Below are 23,593 nucleotides of genomic sequence, written 5' to 3'. Positions count from 1 at the left end.
AATCTCTCCTCGACACAAATTTTCACCCCCGCCCTTCTTCCTCCTCCATCACCCCTCTTCCCATTCCCCAACCACACCCCTCCTCTCTCCCTGCCTCCCCACACACCCCCCATTTTCCCCCTCCCACCCCCCCCTTTTCCCCCCATTCTCTCACCCCCTATCTACCCCTCATCCCCCCCCTCTACCATCTTCCCATCCATCTTCCCCATCTTCTCACTCTTCCTCCACACCCTCTCTCTAACCCCCCTATATCACCGCCTTTTCTACCTACTCCTTCCCCCTTTCTCCATCCATTTGTCTTTCTCTTCTCTCCTCCCTCTCTTCCTCACCCCCTCTCCTCTTTTCTCTTCCCCACTCTCTCCTCATCTCATTTGCCCGTCTATCTCCCTCTTCCCCCCTCCCTCCCCCCTCCTCTCTCTTTGATCAACACCCCTCCTCTCTCTCCCTCCTCCGCCCCTCCCCCCGTTGTCCTCCCAACTCTCTCACACCTTCCCTCCATACCCCTTTCCTCCTCCCCCTCTCACATCTGAGATGCCTCCTCTCTCTCCCCCCCTCTCTCTTTCGCCCCCCTCTCCACCCCCCGTTGGCTCCCCCTCCTCTCATCACCCTCCCCTCCTTCACCCCCCCCCCCCCCCCCTTCCCCCCCCCACACAACCCCTCTCCCATCGCAGATTACACAGTGGGCTAAGATTGCTGGAGTTGCTCCAGTGGGGAAGGCTATGAATTTAAAAGGGTTTGTGGATGTGCAAGGAATGGAGGGATATGGTTCATGCCGTAGGTTAGCTTAACGGCATCTTGTTCAGCAGAGACCTTGTGGGCTGAAGGGCCTATTCCTGTGCTGTACCGTTCTATATTCCCTTGTAGTCCCCTGCCTGACCACTGTCATGGTTTGTATTGTGATGTTGAATCCAACCGCTGCCAGCTCCCCTCTCGTTCCTTCATAATTGTCCTTACAACCGTGTGAGTGTGATTTGCAGCATTGTCTGGAATGGTGTGAGGAGGATGTTCAACTCTCACCTGTCTTATGGTCTGCTCCGTAGCCTGTGGATAGAAAATACAGGCGTTAACGGAAAGAAATGGCATTTTGAGGGACCAGATGATGGATGATAAGTCAGTCATGTAATGATATTGATCACATCACCATTCATGGCAGCACGGTGACACAGTGGTAGAGTTGCTGCCTCACAGCGCCACAAACCCAGATACAATCCTGACTACGGGTGCTGTCCGTACACAGTTTGTACATTCTCCCCGTGGCCTGCTTATACTTTCTCCGGGATCTCCGGTTTCCTCCCACATTCCAAAGACAGACAGGTTTGTAGCTTAATTGGTTTGGTTTGATTGTAAATTGACCCTAGTGTGTGTGTGTGTGTGTAGGATAGTGTTAGTGTGCGGGGATCGCTGGTTGGCACAGACTCAATGGCACGCTTGCCCTTCATCAGTCGGGGAATTGAGAGAAAGAGTCAGGAAGTTACAATGCAACTTTACAGGACTTTGGACAGGCCACCATTTGGAATAAGGTGCAGTTCTATTCTACGGTATTAATAATAATAAATAGTAAACTTTATTACGGACTCGAGGCCCAGACAAGGGGCAACATTACATTTTTTTTTAATACATTGCATATTAAAAAAATATCATAAAGTACATATAAAAATCTTAGTGTATCTATCTATCTATCTATTCTATTATTATATAAAAGTCTGGCTGCCGTACATATAAAAATCTTAGTATATCTTCTATCTATCATCTATCTATTATTCTATTCTTTCAATTATATAAAAGTCTGTGGCTGCCGCCTGCCGTCCGTCCGTCCGGCTGCCAGCTGCCTTTCTTCCTTTTGATTTGTTTCCATCGTGCGATGTCACAATGCCCAATACACTCCTTCCTATCAGCTTCCAACACACTTCAAAACAAAGTTGCAACACAGGAACACTCTGAACTTTTCACCTCAATAGAATATCACAGCAAGTGCTTCAACAGGAGGGGGAGGGCCAATTGGTATTGCAATTGGAACTGCTGCAGCAGGCAGGGGTGGTGTAATTGGAATTTTTTTTTAATCCACTGCTGAGGGAGGCAGGGGAGTGCTGGAATCTTACATTTAGGAACGGGCTCAGTTCCGTTGGAGGAGACGGGTGCATGGTGGAATATTGGGTTGGGGGATCACACCATTGGGGGAGCAGACCCAACGGGTCTGCACTTGGTCTAGTCACTTATAAAATCATCATAAATTATATATTTATTAAAACACAATACATAAGTTAAAAATCCAGATTAATAGAATGATCAATATCCTACAACGAGACAACGATACCAGTGTCTCCACAACTGGGATTCGTAGCGTGTAGTGCTAAACCCTTATGTTTGACAAGGCCACAATAAGCACATTTTTAGAGTCATTTATCCTGCAAATTAATTTATACATGTGATTTCTTAGGATAGCTTCTAAAGTACTGACTCCTGCAGCCACAAACATATTCCTGGCACTACACCATCTAGGTTGCCTTAACAGTGTTCTCATGGCATCGTTATATGCCACCTTTAGTCTCTGCATACTTGTCTTTCCATAGTTCGACCACAGGTGCGCAGTGTAGAGGGGTGTGCAGTATGCTCTAAATAGCGACATCTTCACCACATCTGCACACGCACCAAATTTACGCAAGAGAATATCCGCCTGTACATACAGCATGCGTCGTTGCCTATAAATATCCTCATCATCTGTCATTTGCTCTGTAATAATATGCCCTAGATATGTTACCTTATTACAGACGCTAAGATTATTGTCAGACAATTTAAAATCAGGATATTTTAGACATTTATCCTCTTTGGTTCTACAGATCATAACAGCACTCTTACTAGCATTATATTAAATGTCATGTTCCACACCATACACAGAACATATAGTAAGGAGCTGCTGGAGACCAGCGCTAGATGGACTAAAGACCACAAGATCATCTGCATACATAATATGGTTGACTAAAATATTACCAATCACGCACCCAGTATTACAGGCTTTCAATTGTCTAGACAGATCATCAATATATAGGTTAAAAATGACTGGGGACAAAACTCCCCCTTGTCTAACACCATTGCTAACCCCAAATGGGGCTCCAATTTGCTCAATTTTATTTACATAGTCTGGTGGGCATACCAGTAGGCCAGAATTCTCACAATGTATTCAGGCACCCCTCTTTGACTCATTTTACCAAACAGCTTTCTGTGATTAACACAGTCAAAGGCTCTGGAAGCATCAATAAAGCACATAAGGATTGAAGAGTTGTTGCCTCTATATTTGTTTACAATCTCCTTTAGGGCATGTATGCATAAGTCAGTGCCATGTTTAGCTTTAAAGCCAAACTGGTTATCTGTGGAGTTAAACAATTAGTTAATTAATGCTTTGGATGGGGTGCAGGGAGGTTTAGCAGAATGCTGCCTGGATTAGATGATATAGCTGCCAGGAGAAGTTGGGTGAACTTGGAGTGTTTCCTCTCTGGAGCATCGAAACTTGATGGGACATCAGATACAAGTTTATAATATTATGAGAAGCTTTAATCGGGAAAACAGTCAGCATAATTGCCCTTACAACAGTGTGATAGTGATTTCCAGCATTGTCTGGAATGGTGTGAGGAGGATGTTAAACACTTACTTGGTTTATTGCCACCGTAGCCTGTGGATAGAAAATACGAGCGTTATCGGAAAGAAACTGTATCGGAAAGATTGTTCCCGATGTTGGGGAAGTCCAGAAGAAGGGGTCACAGTTTAAGGATAAGGGGGAAATCTTTTAGCACAGAGATGAGAAAAAACATTTTTCACACAGAGAGTGGTGAATCTGTGGAATTCTCTGCCACAGAAGGTAGTTGAGGCCATGGTTCATTGGCTATATTTAAGAGGAAGTTAGATGTGGCCCTTGTGGCTAAAGGGATCAGGGGGTATGGAGAGAAGGCAGGTACGGGATACTGAGTTGGATGATCAGCCGTGATCATATTGAATGGCGAATGGTGCAGGCTCGAAGGGCCGAATGGCCTCTACTCCTGCACCTAGTTTCTATGTTACCCCAGATACTCTGGCCAATAGTACATCAGGAAGATTGTTTGTGTCCTCCTTAGTGAAGACTGATCCAAAGTACCTCATCTGCCATTTCCATGTTCCCCATAATAAATTCATCTTTTTCAGTCTTCAAGGGTCTAACTTTGGTCTTGAACTCATTTTTACCTCTTCACATACCTAAAAAAGCTTTTACTATCCTGTTTTATGTTCTTGGCTAGCTTACCTTCGGTGCTGGGACCACAACTATTTACAATATACCATATAATAACCATATAACAATTACAGCACGGAAACAGGCCATCTCGACCCTTCTAGTCCGTGCCAAACACGTATTCTCCCCTAGTCCCATATACCTGCGTTCAGACCATAATCCTCCATACCTTTCCCGTCCATATAACTATCCAATTTATTTTTAAATGATAAAAACGAACCTGCCTCCACCACCTTCACTGGAAGCTCATTCCACACAGCCACCACTCTCTGAGTAAAGAAGTTCCCCCTCATGTACCCCTAAACTTCTGTCCCTTAATTCTCAAGTCATGTCCCCTTGTTTGAATCTTCCCTACTCTCAGTGGGAAAAGCTTATCCACGTCAACTCTGTATATCCCTCTCATCATTTTAAATACCTCTATCAAGCCCCCCCTTAACCTTCTGTGCTCCAGAGAATAAAGACCTAACTTATTCAACCTATCCCTGTAACTTAGTTGTTGAAACCCAGGCAACATTCTAGTAAATCTCCTCTGTACTCTCTCTATTTCTATAATTAGGCGACCAAAATTGTACACCATACTCCAGAATTGGTCTCACCAATGCCTTGTACAATTTTAACATTACATCCCAATGATATAGATGTGGCATCATTCCCCGAGCTCCACAGTGGTCTACGCTGGGACTATCCTTTATATTCTTGTGATGTGAGGAGGATGTTAAACTCTTACCTGTATTATAGTCTGTATTGTGGATAGAAAATACAGGCGTTAACGGAAAGAAATGGGATTTTGAGAGACCAGATGGATAATAAGTAAGTCATTTGATGACATTGATCACACTATTTGTGTTTGGTTGTATCACTAATTCCTTCTCTCGGTGTATCTCAGGTGTAAAGTGAAGTAGCCCTGTTACAATGTCCTTCCTCCTCTAACATCTCACAGAGAGAATACATGTTTAGCTGAAGGTTCAGACAGTTGGTCAGTACCACAGGATTCTTGGATGCCTTCTCCATTAAAGCTTTAGTATTTGGTGTTAGCTGAAACAGTACAAATGCTGCAGAAATTCTTCAACTCTACTCCACTGTGGGACAGTCTTCATATCACATGTGTAGTTAAATGTGTGATCATTAACCTCACCCCTGCTCACTTCCATTCTCATCCCCACGACTGTGAAATCTGTGCAACTTACTCCAAGCTGGAGCATTTATTGAAGAGCTTTCAGTTTGAATTTGTCTGGGGTTTTGGGACCACTGGACTGGCAGGAGTGAGATCCGCCAGAGATTCGACTGACAGAGGGCAGTGAACAGGCCCAGACTGCACATCACATCCATGGAATTCTTACCTGGTCCATAGCTGTCGTAACCTATGGGCGGAAAAACAGATGCATTATCAGCAAGAGGTGGGAATTTCATAGACTGGAGAGATGTTACTCATTCATCTGATGGCATTGATCATACGGTTCAGGTTTTTCATTTTATTAACATTTCTTCATCAATCTCTTTGTCCAACTTTGCTGATTTCCAGAATGCTTCCATTCTGCGACCGACTGAGATTTCTGGCAACTGTCTCCCTCATGTTGTTAGATTTCTGAATATTCATTTTTTGAAGACGTGACCAAGAAGGTGGATGAGGGCAGAGTTGTAGATGTTGTGTACATGGACTTCAGTAATGCATTGGACAAGGCTCTACATGGTAGGCTGCTCTGGAATGTTAGATCGCATGGGATTCATGGAGGGATAGGTGAATGGATAATAATAATAATAATAATTTTATTTATAGAGCACTTTAAAAACAAACATAGCTGCAACAAATTGCTGTACATCACTAATCATTGACAAAAAAGTTAATACACACCAAAAATAACAATCAAAAGAAATAGTAGGAAAAGACATGTAAAATAAAGAAACATCAAAAACACCACAAACAGAAGCAAAGCCTCAGGCATGGTCAAAAGCCAGGGAGTACAAATGCGTTTTAACACTGGATTTGAAGATGGACAGTGAGGGGGCCTGTCTGATGTGCAACGGCAGGGTGTTCCAGAGTGCCGGAGCAGCAACAGAGAAGGCTCTATCCCCTCTGAGCCTCCGACTAGACCTCGGTACCTCCAGGAGCAGCTGACCTGAGGGACCGGGCAGGAGCGTATGGGTGGAGCAGCTCAGAGAGGTAAGGCGGGGCGAGCCCATTCAGAGATTTAAAAACAAATAACAGTATCAATAACAGGAAAGCAAATTGGCTCCATGGAAGGAAGCAGAGGGTGGTGGTGGAAGGTTGCTTCTCGGACTGGAGGCCTGTGACTAGTGGCGGGCCTCAGGGTTCAGTGATGGACCCGTTACTGTTTGTCATCTACATCAATGAGTTGGATGAGAACATACAGGGTAGATTAACAAGTTTAATGAAGGTTCAAAAGTTAGTGGTTTTCCAGTTAGTGAAGGTGGTTGTGAACGATTGCGGCAGGATCTGGATCGATTGGCCAGGTGGGCGGAGGAATGGTTGATGGAATTTAATACAGAGAAGTGTGAGGTGTCGCAATAACCTCACCCCTGCTCACTTCCATTCTCATCCCCACGACTGTGAAATCTGTGCAACTTACTCCAAGCTGGAGCATTTATTGAAGAGCTTTCAGTTTCAATTTGTCTGGGGTTACAATGTCCTTGTTGCTCTAACATCTCACAGAGAGAATACATGTTTAGCTGAAGGTTCAGACAGTTGGTCAGTACCACAGGATTCTTGGATGCCTTCTCCATTAAAGCTTTAGTATTTGGTGTTAGCTGAAACAGTACAAATGCTGCAGAAATTCTTCAACTCTACTCCACTGTGGGACAGTCTTCATATCACATGTGTAGTTAAATGTGTGATCATTAACCTCACCCCTGCTCACTTCCATTCTCATCCCCACGACTGTGAAATCTGTGCAACTTACTCCAAGCTGGAGCATTTATTGAAGAGCTTTCAGTTTGAATTTGTCTGGGGTTTTGGGACCACTGGACTGGCAGGAGTGAGATCCGCCAGAGATTCGACTGACAGAGGGCAGTGAACAGGCCCAGACTGCACATCACATCATTGGAATTCTTACCTGGTCCATAGCTGTCGTAACCTATGGGCAGAAAAACAGATGCATTATCAGCAAGAGGTGGGAATTTCATAGACTGGAGAGATGTTACTCATTCATCTGATGGCATTGATCATACGGTTCAGGTTTTTCATTTTATTAACATTTCTTCATCAATCTCTTTGTCCAACTTTGCTGATTTCCAGAATGCTTCCATTCTGCGACCGACTGAGATTTCTGGCAACTCTCTCCCTCATGTTGTTAGATTTCTGAATATTCATTTTTTGAAGACGTGACCAAGAAGGTGGATGAGGGCAGAGCTGTAGATGTTGTGTACATGGACTTCAGTAATGCATTGGACAAGGCTCTACATGGTAGCCTGCTCTGGAATGTTAGATCGCATGGGATTCATGGAGAGATAGGTGAATGGATAGCAAATTGGCTCCATGGAAGGAAGCAGAGGGTGATGGTGGAAGGTTGCTTCTAGGACTGGAGGCCTGTGACTAGTGGTGGGCCTCAGGGTTCAGTCATGGACCCGTTACTGTTTGTCATCTACATCAATGATTTGGATGAGAACATACAGGGTAGATTAACAAATTGGCTGATGGTACAAAAGTTAATGGTTTTCCAGTTAGTGAAGATGGTTGTGTAGGATCTGGATTGATTACCCAGGTGAGCGGAGGAATGGTTGATGAATTTTAATACAGAGAAGTGTGAGGTGTCGCATTTAGGGATGTCGGACAAGAGCAGGACCTACACAGTTAATGCTAGGCCTCTGGGTAGTGTTGTAAAGCAGAGGGAACTAGGAGTACATGGTTCCTTGAAGGTCGAGTCACAGGTAGATAAAGTGATCAATAAGACTTTTGGCACTTTGGCCTTCATCGGTCAGAGTATTGAGTATAGAAGTTGGGAGGTCACGTTGCAGTTGTATAAAACGTTGGTGAGACCGCACTTAGAATATTGTGTTCAGTTATTGGCACCAAGTTATAGGAAAGATACTGTAAGTAAGTACGTTTATTGGCCAATTATTCACATACAAGGAATTTGCCTTGTTACTCCGCCCACAAGTAACAACATGACATACTGTGACAGTTACGAATGACTCAGAAAACACTAAACATTAATAATAATAAAACATTAATGATAAAACACCATTGATCAAGCATGTGAACCAACAAAATACCAGAACAAAGGGAGGCTACAGATTTTTGGCTGTTGAGTAGAGCAACTACTCGTGGATAAAAATTGTTTATATATCTGGCTGTGGTAGCTTTGACAGTCTGGAGTTGCCTTCCAGAGGGAAGTGATTCAAAGAGTTTGTGGCCAGGGTGAGAGGGGTCAGAGATGATCTTGCCCACTCACTTGCAGTGTACAGTTCATCAATGGGGGGGAAGGTTGCAGCCAATAACCTTCACAGCTGATCGGACGATCCTCCCCATCCTGGATCAGTCCAATCAGGGTTGTGTCGTCCACAAACTTGAGAAGCTTGACAGGGGTGTCTGTAGAGGTGCAGTCGTTGGTGTAGACAGAGTAGAGGAGAGAGTACGCAGCCTTGCGGTGCTCCTATGCTGAGCGTTTGCGGGTCCGAGATGTGCTTTCCCAGCCTCACATGCTGCTTCCTGTCTGTCAGGAAGCTGGTGATCCACTGACAGAGGGGTTCAGGCACAGTCAACTCGGAAAGTTTGGAGTGTAGTAGCTCTGGCACAATGGTGTTGAATGCAGAGCTAAAATCAACAAACAGGATCCTCGCATAGGCCTACTGGCAGTCTAGGTACTGTAGGATGAAGTGCAGGCCCAGGTTGACTGCATCATTCACAGATCTGATGGCCCGATATGCAAACTGCAGAAGGTCCAGCAGAGAGTTTGTGATATTTTTCAGCTTGGCCAGCACAAGCCTTTCAAGTGTCTTCATGACTACAGAGGTCAGTGCGACCGGCCTGTAGTCATTAAGACAAGTAATCCTTGCCTTTTTGGGTAGAGGGACAATAGTGGAGACTTTGAACCAGGCAGGGACAGTACATGTTTGCAGGGACTGGTTTAAAAATGTCTGTGTAGACCGGTGCCAGTTGTTCGGCACAGGCCTTGAGAGTAGAGGGGGAAACATTGTCGAGTCCTGGAGATTTCTGGCTTTTCTGTCTTCTGAAAAGCCTCTCCACCTCCTCTATTTTATTGTTGATGAAGTGATGTTGTTCAGTAAGGAGGGTGTGGGTAAATGGGTGTGAAGTGGTGATTGGACTGGGGTAGGTTTAGAAGGGTAAAATGATCACCAAGGTTAGCATTGCCTTTATTCCTTCGAAACCTTGCTATTGTTTTGATCTAATTAGGAGGCAGCCATGATCCCAGTGTGCTCGCTCCCTAGCTCCCATGAAACAAAACTAGTGATTGGTCAGTTGGCATCCGACTCAATGACAAACGTGCATCGATTGGACATTTACTACTCGGAGCTTTTTCTCATAGTTAAAAGAAATATGTGCAGGTTTTGGTCTTGACGAGTCTCAGGTATGATTTCTAGACTATGTTTACACAATATGTTATAAATACAGGTAGATACGTGATTTGGGTAACAAAATGAATCAAAAAAGCACCTCGGCCCATGGTCTAAATGTGTTTCTGGAATCCACCACAGCCAGCTCCCCTCTCGTTCCTTCATAATTGTCCTTACAACTGTGTGAAAGTGATTTGCAGCATTGTCTGGAATGGTGTGAGGAGGATGTTCAACTCTTACCTGATTTACTGTCGGTACCATAGGCTGTGGATGGAAAACACAGGCGTTACCAGAAAGAAATGGGTTTTCAGAGACCAGACGGATAATAAGTCAGTCATTTGATGACATTGATCACACTATTTGTGTTTGGTTGTATCATTAATTCCTTCTCTCGGTGTATCTCAGGTGTAAGGTGAAGTAGCCCTGTTACAATGTCCTTCCTCCTCTAACATCTCACAGAGAGAATACATGTTTAGCTGAAGGTTCAGACAGTTGGTCAGTACCACAGGATTCTTGGATGCCTTCTCCATTCAAGCTTTGGTATTTGGTGTTAGCTGAAACAGTACAAATGCTGCAGAAATTCTTCAACTCTACTCCACTGTGGGACAGGCTGTAAAGTCTTCATATCACATGTGTAGTTAAATGTGTGATCATTAACCTCACCCCTGCTCACTTCCATTCTCATCCCCACGGATGTGAAATCTGTGCAACTTACTCCAAGCTGGAGCATTTATTGAAGAGCTTTCAGTTTGAATTTGTCTGGGGTTGTGGGACCACTGGACTGGCAGGAGTGAGATCGCCAGAGATTCGACTGACAGAGGGCAGTGAACAGGCCCAGACTGCACATCACATTCATTGAATTCTTACCTGGTCCATAGCTGTCGTAATCTATGGGCAGAAAACAGATGCATTATCAGCAAGAGGTGGGAATTTCATAGACTGGAGAGATGTTACTCATTCATCTGATGGCATTGATCATACGGTTCAGGCTTTTCATTTGATTAACATTTCTTCATCAATCTCTTTGTCCAACTTTGCTGATTTCCAGAATGCTTCCATTCTGCGACCGACTGAGATTTCTGGCAACTCTCTCCCTCGTGTTGTTAGATTTCTGAATATTCATTTTTTGAAGATGTGACCAAGAAGGTGGATGAGGGCAGAGTTGTAGATGTTGTGTACATGGACTTCAGTAATGCATTGGACAAGGCTCTACATGGTAGGCTGCTCTGGAATGTTAGATTGCATGGGATTCATGGAGAGATAGGTGAATGGATAGCAAATTGGCTCCATGGAAGGAAGCAGAGGGTGATGGTGGAAGGTTGCTTCTCGCACTGGTGAGACCACACCTGGAGTACTGTGTGCAGTTTTGGTCTACAAATTTGAGAAAGGACATTCTTGCTATTGAGGGGAGCCAGCGTAGGTTCACAAGGTTAACATCGGGATGGCGGGACTGTCATATGGAGCGAATGGAGCGGCTGGGCTTGTATACACTTGAATTTAGAAGGATGGAATCTAATTGAAACATATAAGATTATTAAGGGTTTGGATACAGTAGAGGCAGGAAACATGTTCCTAATGTTGGGGGAGCCCGGAACCAGGGGCCACAGTTTAAAAATACGGAGTAAGCCATTTAGAACAGAGATGAGGAAACACTTTTTCACACACAGAGCGATGTCAGTCTGTGGAGTTCTCTGCCTCAGAGGGCGGTGAAGACTGGTTCTCTTGAAACTTTCAAGAGAGAGCTAGATAGGGCTCTTAAAAATAGCGGAGTCAGGGGTTATGGGGGGGAGAACGGGGCATGATCAGCCATGAACAGTGGGGTACTGATTGTGGATGATCAGCCATGATCACAGTGAATGGCGATGTGTTGGCTTGAAGAGCCGTACTGAGTTGGGCCATGATCATCATGGCGGTGCATCAACTCTACTCCTACCTAATTCTATGTTTCTATGACTGTGACTCTATGTGTATTTTCTCCTGTCAGCCATGGATGGACCACGTTTGCAGACAGGTTTGTGGCTGAAAGGAGTTTATTTCACTTTCTGTCCAGTGTCATGGCTTTCAATGTGTTTCTGGAATCCACCACAGCCAGCTCCCCTCTCGTTCCTTCATAATTGTCGTTACAACAGTGTGAAAGTGATTTGCAGCATTGTCTGGAATGGTGTGAGGAGGATGTTCAACTCTTACCTGATTTACTGTCGGTACCATAGGCTGTGGATGGAAAACACAGGCGTTACCAGAAAGAAATGGGTTTTCAGAGACCAGGCTGATAATAAGTCAGTCATTTGATGACATTGATCACACTATTTGTGTTTGGTTGTATCATTCATTTCTTCTCTCGGTGTATCTCAGGTGTAAGGTGAAGTAGCCCTGTTACAATGTCCTTCCTCCTCTAACATCTCACAGAGAGAATACATGTTTAGCTGAAGGTTCAGACAGTTGGTCAGTACCACAGGATTCTTGGATGCCTTCTCCATTCAAGCTTTGGTATTTGGTGTTAGCTGTAACAGTACAAATGTTGCAGAAATTCTTCAACTCTACTCCACTGTGGAACAGTCTTCATATCACATGTGTAGTTAAATGTGTGATCATTAACCTCACCCCTGCTCACTTCCATTCTCATCCCCACGACTATGAAATCTGTGCAACTTACTCCAAGCAGGAGCATTTATTGAAGAGCTTTCAATTTGAATTTGTCTAGGGTTTTAGGACCACTGGACTGGCAGGAGTGAGATCCGCCAGAGATTCAATTGACAGAGGGCAGTGAACAGGCCCAGACTGCACATCACATCCATGGAATTCTTACCTTGTCCATAGCAGTCGTAATCTATGGGCAGAAAACAGATGCATTACCAGCAAGAGGTGGGAATTTCATAGACTGGAGAGATGTTACTCATTCATCTGATGGCATTGATCATACGGTTCAGGTTTTTCATTTTATTAACATTTCTTCATCAATCTCTTTGTCCAACTTTGCTGATTTCCAGAATGCTTCCATTCTGCGACCGGCTGAGATTTCTGGCAACTCTCTCCCTCATGTTGTTAGATTTCTGAATATTCATTTTTTGAAGATGTGACCAAGAAGGTGGATGAGGGCAGAGCTGTAGATGTTGTGTACATGGACTTCAGTAATGCATTGGACAAGGCTCTACATGGTAGGCTGCTCTGGAATGTTAGATCGCATGGGATTCATGGAGAGATAGGTGAATGGATAGCAAATTGGCTCCATGGAAGGAAGCAGAGGGTGATGGTGGAAGGTTGCTTCTCGCTGGTGAGACCACACCTGGAGTATTGTGTGCAGTTTTGGACTGAGAGGCCTGTGACTGAGGGAGCCCAGCGGGCACTCATCGGGATTCTGTCATATGGTGCTGGAGCCGTTACTGTTAGAAGGTCTAATCTAGATCATTAAGGATTTGGATAGAGGAGAAACATGTACATGTGGGGGGTAGATTAGCAAGTTTGCTGAGGTAAGCCATTTACAAAAGTTAGTGGTTTTACACACAGAGCGAGTGAGTCTGTGGAGTTCTCTGCCTCAGAGGGCGGTGGAGGCCGGTTCTCTGGATACTTTCAAGAGAGAGCTAGATAGGGCTCTTAAAAATAGCAGAGTCAGGGGATATGGGGAGAAGGCAGGAATGGGGTACTGATTGTGGATGATCAGCCATGATCACAGTGAATGGCGATGTTGGCTTGAAGAGCCGTATGGCCCTTCACACTGCATCAACTCTATAACTCTATGACTGTGACTCTATGTGTATTTTCTCCTGTCAGCCATGGATGGACCACGTTTGCAGACAGGTTTGTGGCTGAAAGGAGTTTATTTCACTTTCTCTCCAATGTCTGTGTCATGGCTTTCAATGGGTTTCTGGAAGCCACCACAGCAGCAGCTCCCCTCTCGTTCCTTCATAATTGTCCTTACAACAGTGTGAAAGTGATTTGCAGCATTGTCTGGAATGGTGTGAGGAGGATGTTCAACTCTTACCTGATTTACTGTCGGTACCATAGTCTGTGGATGGAAAACACAGGCGTTACCAGAAACAAATGGGTTTTCAGAGACCAGACGGATAATAAGTCAGTCATTTGATGACATTGATCACACTATTTGTGTTTGGTTGTATCATTAATTCCTTCTCTCGGTATATCTCAGGTGTAAGGTGAAGTAGCCCTGTTACAATGTCCTTCCTCCTCTAACATCTCACAGAGAGAATACATGTTTAGCTGAAGGTTCAGACAGTTGGTCAGTACCACAGGATTCTTGGATGCCTTCTCCATTCAAGCTTTGGTATTTGGTGTTAGCTGAAACAGTACAAATGCTGCAGAAATTCTTCAACTCTACTCCACTGTGGGACAGGCTGTAAAGTCTTCATATCACATGTGTAGTTAAATGTGTGATCATTAACCTCACCCCTGCTCACTTCCATTCTCATCCCCACCACTGAAATCTGTGCAACTTACTCCAAGCAGGAGCATTTATTGAAGAGCTTTCAGTTTGAATTTGTCTGGGGTTTTGGGACCACTGGACTGGCAGGAGTGAGATCCGCCAGAGATTCAACTGACAGAGGGCAGTGAACAGGCCCAGACTGCACATCACATCCATGGAATTCTTACCTTGTCCATAGCTGTCGTAATCTATGGGCAGAAAACAGATGCATTATCAGCAAGAGGTGGGAATTTCATAGACTGGAGAGATGTTACTCATTCATCTGATGGCATTGATCATACGGTTCAGGCTTTTCATTTTACATTTACAAGGATGTTGCCAGGACTAGAGGGTGTGAGCTATAGGGAGAGGTTGAGTAGGCTGTGTCTCTATTCCATGGAGCGCAGGAGGATCAAGGCAGATCTTAAAGAGGTGTACAAAATCACCAGGGGAATAGATCGGGTAGACGCACAGAGTCTTTTGTGCAAGAGGCAGAATCGTGGACCAAAGGACATAGCTTAAAGGTGAAGGGGAAATGATTTAATAGGAATCCGAGGGGTATCTTTTTCACACAAAGGTTGGTGGGTGTATGGATCAAGCTGCCAGAGGAGATAGTTAAGGCTGGGACTATCACATCATTTAAGAAACATTTAGACAGGTACATGGATGGAACAGATTTGGAGGGATATGGACCAAGCACTGGCAATGGGACTAGTGTAGCTGGGACATTGTTGGCCGGTGTGGGTGAGTTCGGCCGAAGGGCCTGTTTCCACACTGTATCACTCTATGACTTTGACTCTATGTGTATTTTCTCCTGTCAGCCATGGATGGACCATGTTTGCAGACGGGTTTGTGGCTGAAAGGAGTTTATTTCACTTTCTGTCCAGTGTCATGGCTTTCAATGTGTTTCTGGAAGCCACCACAGCCAGCTCCCCTCTCGTTCCTTCATAATTGTCCTTACAACAGTGTGAAAGTGATTTGCAGCATTGTCTGGAATGGTGTGAGGAGGATGTTCAACTCTTACCTGATTTACTGTCGGTACCATAGGCTGTGGATGGAAAACACAGGCGTTACCAGAAAGAAATGGGTTTTCAGAGACCAGAAGGATAATAAGTCAGTCATTTGATGACATTGATCACACTATTTGTGTTTGGTTGTATCATTCATTCCTTCTCTCGGTGTATCTCGGGTGTAAGGTGAAGTAGCCCTGTTACAATGTCCTTCCTCCTCTAACATCTCACAGAGAGAATACATGTTTAGCTGAAGGTTCAGACAGTTGGTCAGTACCACAGGATTCTTGGATGCCTTCTCCATTCAAGCTTTGGTATTTGGTGTTAGCTGAAACAGTACAAATGCTGCAGAAATTCTTCAACTCTACTCCACTGTGGGACAGGCTGTAAAGTCTTCATATCACATGTGTAGTTAAATGTGTGATCATTAACCTCACCCCTGCTCACTTCCATTCTCATCCCCACGACTGTGAAATCTGTGCAACTTACTCCAAGCAGGAGCATTTATTGAAGAGCTTTCAGTTTGAATTTGTCTGGGGTTTTGGGACCACTGGACTGGCAGGAGTGAGATCCGCCAGAGATTCAACTGACAGAGGGCAGTGAACAGGCCCAGACTGCACATCACATCCATGGAATTCTTACCTGGTCCATAGCTGTCGTAATCTATGGGCAGAAAACAGATGCATTATCAGCAAGAGGTGGGAATTTCATAGACTGGAGAGATGTTACTCATTCATCTGATGGCATTGATCATACGGTTCAGGCTTTTCATTTTACATTTACAAGGATGTTGCCAGGACTAGAGGGTGTGAGCTATAGGGAGAGGTTGAGTAGGCTGTGTCTCTATTCCATGGAGCACAGGAGGATCAAGGCAGATCTTATAGAGGTGTACAAAATCACCAGGGGAATAGATCAGGTAGACGCACAGTGTCTTTTGTGCAAGTAGCAGAATCGTGGACCAAAGGACATAGCTTAAAGGTGAAGGGGAAATGATTTAATAGGAATCCGAGGGGTATCTTTTTCACATAAAGGTTGGTAGGTGTATGGAACAAGCTGCCAGAGGAGGTAGTTAAGGCTGGGACTATCACATCGTTTAAGAAACATTTAGACAGGTACATGGATGGAACAGGTTTGGAGGGATATGGACTAGTGTAGCTGGGACATTGTTGGCCGGTATGGGTGAGTTCGGCCGAAGGGCCTGTTTCCACACTGTATCACTCTATGACTTTGACTCTATGTGTATTTTCTCCTGTCAGCCATGAATGGACCACGTTTGCAGACAGGTTTGTGGCTGAAAGGAGTTTATTTCACTTTCTGACCAGTGTCATGGCTTTCAATGTGTTTCTGGAAGCCACCACAGCCAGCTCCCCTCTCGTTCCTTCATAATTGTCCTTACAACAGTGTGAAAGTGATTTGCAGCATTGTCTGGAATGGTGTGAGGAGGATGTTCAACTCTTACCTGATTTACTGTCAGTACCATAGGCTGTGGATGGAAAACACAGGCGTTACATAGAAACATAGATATGTGAAAAGAAAGAGATTAGTTAAAACAAATGTAGGTCCCTTGCAGTCAGAAACAGGTGAGTTGATCATGGGGAACAAGGATATGGCAGACCAATTGAATAACTACTTTGGGTCCGTCTTCACTAAGGAAGACATAAATAATGTGCCGGAAATAGCAGGGGACCGCGGGTCAAAGGAGTTGGAGGAATTGAGTGAAATCCAGGTTAGCCGGGAAGTGGTGTTGGGTAAATTGAATGGATTAAAGGCCGATAAATCCCCAGGGCCAGATAGGCTGCAACCCAGAGTACTTAAGGAAGTAGCTCCAGAAATAGTGGATGCATTAGTAATAATCTTTCAAAACTCTTTTGATTCTGGAGTAGTTCCTGAAGATTGGCGGGTAGCAAACGTAACCCCACTTTTTAAGAAGGGGAGGGAGAGAGAAAATGGGAATTACAGACCAGTTAGTCTAACATCGGTAGTGGGGAAACTGCTAGAGTCAGTTATTAAAGATGGGATAGCAGCACATTTGGAAAGTGGTGAAATCATTGGACAAAGTCAGCATGGATTTACGAAAGGTAAATCATGTCTGACGAATCTTATAGAATTTTTCGAGGATGTAACTAGTAGCGTGGATAGGAGAGAACCAGTGGATGTGGTGTATCTGGACTTCCAGAAGGCTTTCGACAAGGTCCCACATAAGAGATTAGTATACAAACTTAAAGCACAAAGCATTGGGGGTTCAGTATTGATGTGGATAGAGAACTGGCTGGCAAACAGGAAGCAAAGAGTAGGAGTAAACGGGCCCTTTTCACAATGGCAGGCAGTGACTAGTGGGGTACCCCAAGGCTCAGTACTGGGACCCCAGCTATTTACAATATATATTAATGATCTGGATGAGGGAATTGAAGGCAATATCTCCAAGTTTGCGGATGACACTAAGCTGGGGGGCAGTGTTAGCTGTGAGGAGGATGCTAGGAGACTGCAGGGTGACTTGGATAGGCTGGGTGAGTGGGCAAATGTTTGGCAGATGCAGTATAATGTGGATAAATGTGAGGTTATCCATTTTGGTGGCAAAAACAGGAAAGCAGACTATTATCTAAATGGTGGCCGATTGGGAAAGGGGGAGATGCAGCGAGACCTGGGTGTCATGGTACACCAGTCATTGAAGGTAGGCATGCAGGTGCAGCAGGCAGTAAAGAAAGCGAATGGTATGTTAGCTTTCATTGCAAAAGGATTTTGAGTATAGGAGCAGAGAGGTTCTACTGCAGTTGTACAGGGTCTTGGTGAGACCACACCTGGAGTATTGCGTACAGTTTTGGTCTCCAAATCTGAGGAAGGACATTATTGCCATAGAGGGAGTGCAGAGACGGTTCACCAGACTGATTCCTGGGATGTCAGGACTGTCTTATGAAGAAAGACTGGATAGACTTGGTTTATACTCTCTAGAATTTAGAAGATTGAGAGGGGATCTTATAGAAACTTACAAAATTCTTAAGGGGTTGGACAGGCTAGATGCAGGAAGATTGTTCCCGATGTTAGGGAAGTCCAGGAGAAGGGGTCACAGCTTAAGGATAAGGGGGAAATCCTTTAAAACCGAGATGAGAAGAACTTTTTTCACACAGAGAGTGGTGAATCTCTGGAACTCTCTGCCACAGAGGGTAGTTGAGGCCAGTTCATTGGCTATATTTAAGAGGGAGTTAGATGTGGCTCTTGTGGCTAAGGGGATCAGGGGGTATGGAGAGAAGGCAGGTACGGGATACTGAGTTGGATGATCAGCCATGATCATATTGAATGGCCGAATGGCCTACTCCTGCACCTACTTTCTATGTTTCTATGTATGTTACCAGAAAGAAATGGGTTTTCAGAGACCAGACGGATAATAAGTCTGTCATTTGATGACATTGATCACACTATTTGTGTTTGGTTGTATCATTAATTCCTTCTCTCGGTGTATCTCGGGTGTAAGGTGAAGTAGCCCTGTTACAATGTCCTTCCTCCTCTAACATCTCACAGAGAGAATACATGTTTAGCTGAAGGTTCAGACAGTTGGTCAGTACCACAGGATTCTTGGATGCCTTCAGATTCAGATTCAGATTCAGATTCAATTTTAATTGTCATTGTCAGTGTACAGTACAGAGACAACGAAATGCATTTGTGTTTGGATAAAGCTTCTCCATTCAAGCTTTGGTATTTGGTGTTAGCTGAAACAGTACAAATGCTGCAGAAATTCTTCAACTCTACTCCACTGTGGGACAGGCTGTAAAGACTTCATATCACACGTGTAGTTAAATGTGTGATCATTAACCTCACCCCTGCTCCTGCTCACTTCCATTCTCATCCCCACCACTGTGAAATCTGTACAACTTACTCCAAGCAGGAGTATTTATTGAAGAGCTTTCAGTTTCAATTTGTCTGGGGTTTTGGGACCACTGGACTGGCAGGAGTGAGATCTGCCAGAGATTCAACTGACAGAGGGCAGTGAACAGGCCCAGACTGCACATCACATCCATGGAATTCTTACCTGGTCCATAGCTGTCGTAACCTATGGGCAGAAAACAGATGCATTATCAGCAAGAGGTGGGAATTTCATAGACTGGAGAGATGTTACTCATTCATCTGATGGCATTGATCATACGGTTCAGATTTTTCATTTTATTAACATTTCTTCATCAATCTCTTTGTCCAACTTTGCTGATTTCCAGAATGCTTCAATTCTGCGACCGACTGAGATTTCTGGCAACTCTCTCCCTCATGTTGTTAGATTTCTGAATATTCATTTTTTGAAGATGTGACCAAGAAGGTGAATGAGGGCAGAGTTGTAGATGTTGTGTACATGGACTTCAGTAATGCATTGGACAAGGCTCTACATGGTAGGCTGCTCTGGAATGTTAGATCGCATGGGATTCATGGAGAGATAGGTGAATGGATAGCAAATTGGCTCCATGGAAGGAAGCAGAGGGTGATGGTGGAAGGTTGCTTCTAGGACTGGAGGCCTGTGACTAGTGGTGGGCCTCAGGGTTCGGTGATGGACCCGTTACTGTTTGTCATCCACATCAATGATTTGGATGAGAACATACAGGGTTGATTAACAAGTTTAATGAAGGTTCAAAAGTTAGTGGTTTTCCAGTTAGTGAAGATGGTTGTGAACGATTGCGGCAGGATCTGGATCGATTGGCCAGGTGGGCGGAGGAATGGTTGATGGAATTTAATACAGAGAAGTGTGAGGTGTCGCATTAACCTCACCCCTGCTCACTTCCATTCTCATCCCCACCACTGTGAAATCTGTGCAATTTACTCCAAGCAGGAGCATTTATTGAAGAGCTTTCAGTTTGAATTTGTCTGGGGCTTTGGGACCACTGGACTGGCAGGAGTGAGATCCGCCAGAGATTCAACTGACAGAGGGCAGTGAACAGGCCCAGACTGCACATCACATCCATGGAATTCTTACCTGGTCCATAGCTGTCGTAATCTATGGGCAGAAAACAGATGCATTATCAGCAAGAGGTGGGAATTTCATAGACTGGAGAGATGTGGTCATACGGTTCAGGTTTTTCATTTAGTGGTTTTGCAGATAGTGAACGATTGCAGCAGGATCTGGATCGATTGGCCAGGTGGGCAGAGGAATGGTTGATGGAATTTCATACAGAGAAGTGTGAGGTGTTGCATTTTGGGATGTCAAACTGTAAAAGAGATAAATTTGGTCATGTTTGGTTTGTAAATTAAAATGGGGATTTGCTGAAAGAACAGAAAACAGTCAAATTTCAAATTGGGGCACCGCAATGCTGGGATTGGGACCACAGCTGTTTACAATATATATTCATGATTTACATGAAGGGATTGCAAGTAACATTAGCAAATTTACTTATTTAGCGGTCCTTGTTCATCAGTCAATGAAAGTAAGCATGTAGGTACAGCAGGCAGTGAAGAAGTGAATGGCATGTTGGTCTTCATAACAAGAGGAGTTGAGTATAGGAGCAAAAAGATCCTTCTGCAGTTGTACAGGGCCCTAGTGAGACCACAGCTGGAGTATTGTGTGCAGTTTTGGCTCCAAATTTGAGGAAGGACATTCTTGCTATTGAGGGAGCCCAGCGTAGGTTCACAAGTTTAATTCCCGGGATGGCGGGACTGTCATATGCTGAGAGAATGGAGCAGCTGGGCTTGTATACTCTGGAATTTAGAAGGATGAGAGGGAACCTTATTGAAACAAACGATTATTAAGGGTTTGGACACGCTAGAGGCAGGAAACATGTTCCCGATGTTGGGGGAACCATGGGCCACAGTTTAAGAATAAGGGGTCGGTAATTTAGAACGGATATGAGGAAACACTTTTTCACATAGAGCGTTGTGAATCTGTGGAATTCTCTGCCTCAAAGGGTGGTGAAGGCCGATTCTCTGGAAACTTTCACGAGAGAACTAGATAGGGCTCTTGAAGATAGCAGAGTCAGGGGATATGGGGAGAAGGCAGGAACAGGGGTACTGATTGGGGATGATCAGCCATGATCACATTTAATGGCGGTGCTGGCTTGAAGGGCCGAATGGCCTAGTCCTGCATCTATTGTCTGTTGTCTATTCAAATAGGTGAATGGATAGCAAATTGGCTCCATGGAAGGAAGCAGAGGGTGATGGTGAAAGGTTGCTACTCAGACTGGAGGTCTGTGACTAATGGTGGGCCTCGGGGTTCAGTGATGGGCCCGTTACTGTTTGTCATCTACATCAATGAGTTGGATGAGAACGTCAAGGGTAGACTAGCAAGTTTGCTGATGATACAAAAGTTAATGGTTTTGCAGTTAGTGAGATAGTTGTGAACGATTGCAGCAGGATCTGGATCGATTGGCCAGGTGGGCGGAGGAATGGTTGATGGAATTTAATACAGAGAAGTGTGAGGCGAGGCATTTTGGGACGCCAAACAAGGGCAGGACCTACACAGTAAAAGCTAGGCCTCTGGGTAGTGTTGTAGAGCAGAGGGATCTAGTGGTACAGGTGCATTGTTCCTTGAAGGTCGAGTCACAGATAGATAAAGTGATCAATAAGACTTTTGGCACTTTGGCCTTCATCAGTCAGAGTATTGAGTATAGAAGTTGGGAAGTCATGTTGCGGTTGTACAAGACTTTGGTGAGACCGCACTTGAAATATTGTGTTCAGTTCTGGGCACCATTTTATAGGAAAGATATTGTCGAGCTTGAAAGGGTTCAGAAAAGATTTACAAGGATGTTGCCAGGACTAGAGGGTGTGAGCTATAGGGAGGGGTTGAGTAGGCTGGGTCTCTATTCCATGGAGCGCAGAAGGATGAAGGGAGATCTTATGGTGGTGTATAAAATCATTAGAGCAATAGAATAGATCGGATAAACGCAAGTAGCAGAATCGCGGACCAGAGGACATAGGTTTAAGGTGAAGGGGAAATGATTTAATAGGAAACCGAGGGGTAACTTTTTCACACAAAGGTTGGTGGGTGTATGGAACAAGCTGCCAGAGGAGGTAGTTAAGGCTCGGACTATCACATCATTTAAGAAACATTTAGACAGGTACATGGATGGAACAGGTTTGGAGGGATATGGACCAAGCACTGGCAATGGGACTAGTGTAGCTGGGACATTGTTGGCCGGTGTGGGTGAGTTCGGCCGAAGGGCCTGTTTCCACACTGTATCACTCTATGACTGTGACTCTATGTGTATTTTCTCCTGTCAGCCATGGATGGACCACGTTTGCAGACAGGTTTGTGGCTGAAAGGAGTTTATTTCACTTTCTGTCCAGTGTCATGGCTTTCAATGTGTTTCTGGAATCCACCACAGCCAGCTCCCCTCTCGTTCCTTCATAATTGTCCTTACAACAGTGTGAAAGTGATTTGCAGCATTGTCTGGAATGGTGTGAGGAGGATGTTCAACTCTTACCTGATTTACTGTCGGTACCATAGGCTGTGGATGGAAAACACAGGCGTTACCAGAAAGAAATGGGTTTTCACAGACCAGACGGATAATAAGTCAGTCATTTGATGACATTGATCACACTATTTGTGTTTGGTTGTATCATTCATTCCTTCTCTCGGTGTATCTCAGGTGTAAGGTGAAGTAGCCCTGTTACAATGTCCTTCCTCCTCTAACATCTCACAGAGAGAATACATGTTTAGCTGAAGGTTCAGACAGTTGGTCAGTACCACAGGATTCTTGGATGCCTTCTCCATTCAAGCTTTGGTATTTGGTGTTAGCTGAAACAGTACAAATGCTGCAGAAATTCTTCAACTCTACTCCACTGTGGGACACTGTAAAGTCTTCATATCACATGTGTAGTTAAATGTGTGATCATTAACCTCACCCCTGCTCACTTCCATTCTCATCCCCACGACTGTGAAATCTGTGCAACTTACTCCAAGCAGGAGCATTTATTGAAGAGCTTTCAGTTTGAATTTGTCTGGGGTTTTGGGACCACTGGACTGGCAGGAGTGAGATCCGCCAGAGATTCAACTGACAGAGGGCAGTGAACAGGCCCAGACTGCACATCACATCCATGGAATTCTTACCTGGTCCATAGCTGTCGTAATCTATGGGCAGAAAACAGATGCATTATCAGCAAGAGGTGGGAATTTCATAGACTGGAGAGATGTTACTCATTCATGAGTGGTGAATCTCTGGAACCCTCTGCCACAGAAGTTAGTTCAGGCCAGGTCATTGGCTATATTTAAGAGGGAGTTAGATGTGGCCCTTGTGGCTAAAGGGATCAGCGGGTATGTAGAGAAGGCAGGTACAGGATACTGTGTTGGATGATCAGCCATGAATGGCGTTGAAGGGTCGAATGGCCTCTACTCCTGCACCTATTGACTATGTTTCTATGTATCTGATGGCATTGATCATATGGTTCAACTCCCTCTTAAATATAGCC

The 23,593-nt window shown here is 44.6% G+C and overlaps 1 protein-coding gene across 9 annotated transcripts in view; it reads right to left on the bottom strand.

Annotated features, from left to right (window-relative positions):
* Window positions 1-880: 880 nt before the first annotated feature.
* Window positions 881-23,593, bottom strand: part of LOC129695158 (putative eggshell protein) — a 31,986-nt gene continuing 9,273 nt past the window's right edge. The window contains exons 5-19 of one of the 9 annotated variants that reach the window (XM_055631924.1): window positions 23,235-23,255; window positions 22,609-22,632; window positions 20,169-20,189; window positions 19,242-19,262; window positions 16,677-16,700; window positions 15,860-15,880; window positions 15,232-15,255; window positions 14,396-14,416; window positions 13,770-13,793; window positions 10,658-10,678; window positions 10,031-10,054; window positions 7,330-7,350; window positions 5,599-5,619; window positions 3,647-3,667; window positions 883-1,041 (exon numbers count right to left, since the gene is read on the bottom strand). In XM_055631924.1, the coding sequence (XP_055487899.1) occupies window positions 1,007-1,041; window positions 3,647-3,667; window positions 5,599-5,619; window positions 7,330-7,350; window positions 10,031-10,054; window positions 10,658-10,678; window positions 13,770-13,793; window positions 14,396-14,416; window positions 15,232-15,255; window positions 15,860-15,880; window positions 16,677-16,700; window positions 19,242-19,262; window positions 20,169-20,189; window positions 22,609-22,632; window positions 23,235-23,255 (344 nt within the window). In that variant the 3' untranslated portion in view covers window positions 883-1,006. Of the gene's footprint in view, window positions 1,042-3,646; window positions 3,668-5,598; window positions 5,620-7,329; window positions 7,351-10,030; window positions 10,055-10,657; window positions 10,679-12,007; window positions 12,618-13,769; window positions 13,794-14,395; window positions 14,417-15,231; window positions 15,256-15,859; window positions 15,881-16,676; window positions 16,701-19,241; window positions 19,263-20,168; window positions 20,190-22,608; window positions 22,633-23,234; window positions 23,256-23,593 lie in introns of those variants that run through there. The other 8 variants (XM_055631928.1, XM_055631926.1, XM_055631925.1 and 5 more) reach the window with 8 other exon arrangements.

This window comes from Leucoraja erinacea, unplaced genomic scaffold (assembly GCF_028641065.1).
Source record: "Leucoraja erinacea ecotype New England unplaced genomic scaffold, Leri_hhj_1 Leri_966S, whole genome shotgun sequence".
NCBI lineage: Eukaryota > Metazoa > Chordata > Chondrichthyes > Rajiformes > Rajidae > Leucoraja > Leucoraja erinaceus.
The sequence above is the reverse complement of the archived record's forward strand: the minus strand, read 5'-3'. Positions and strand labels throughout refer to the sequence as shown.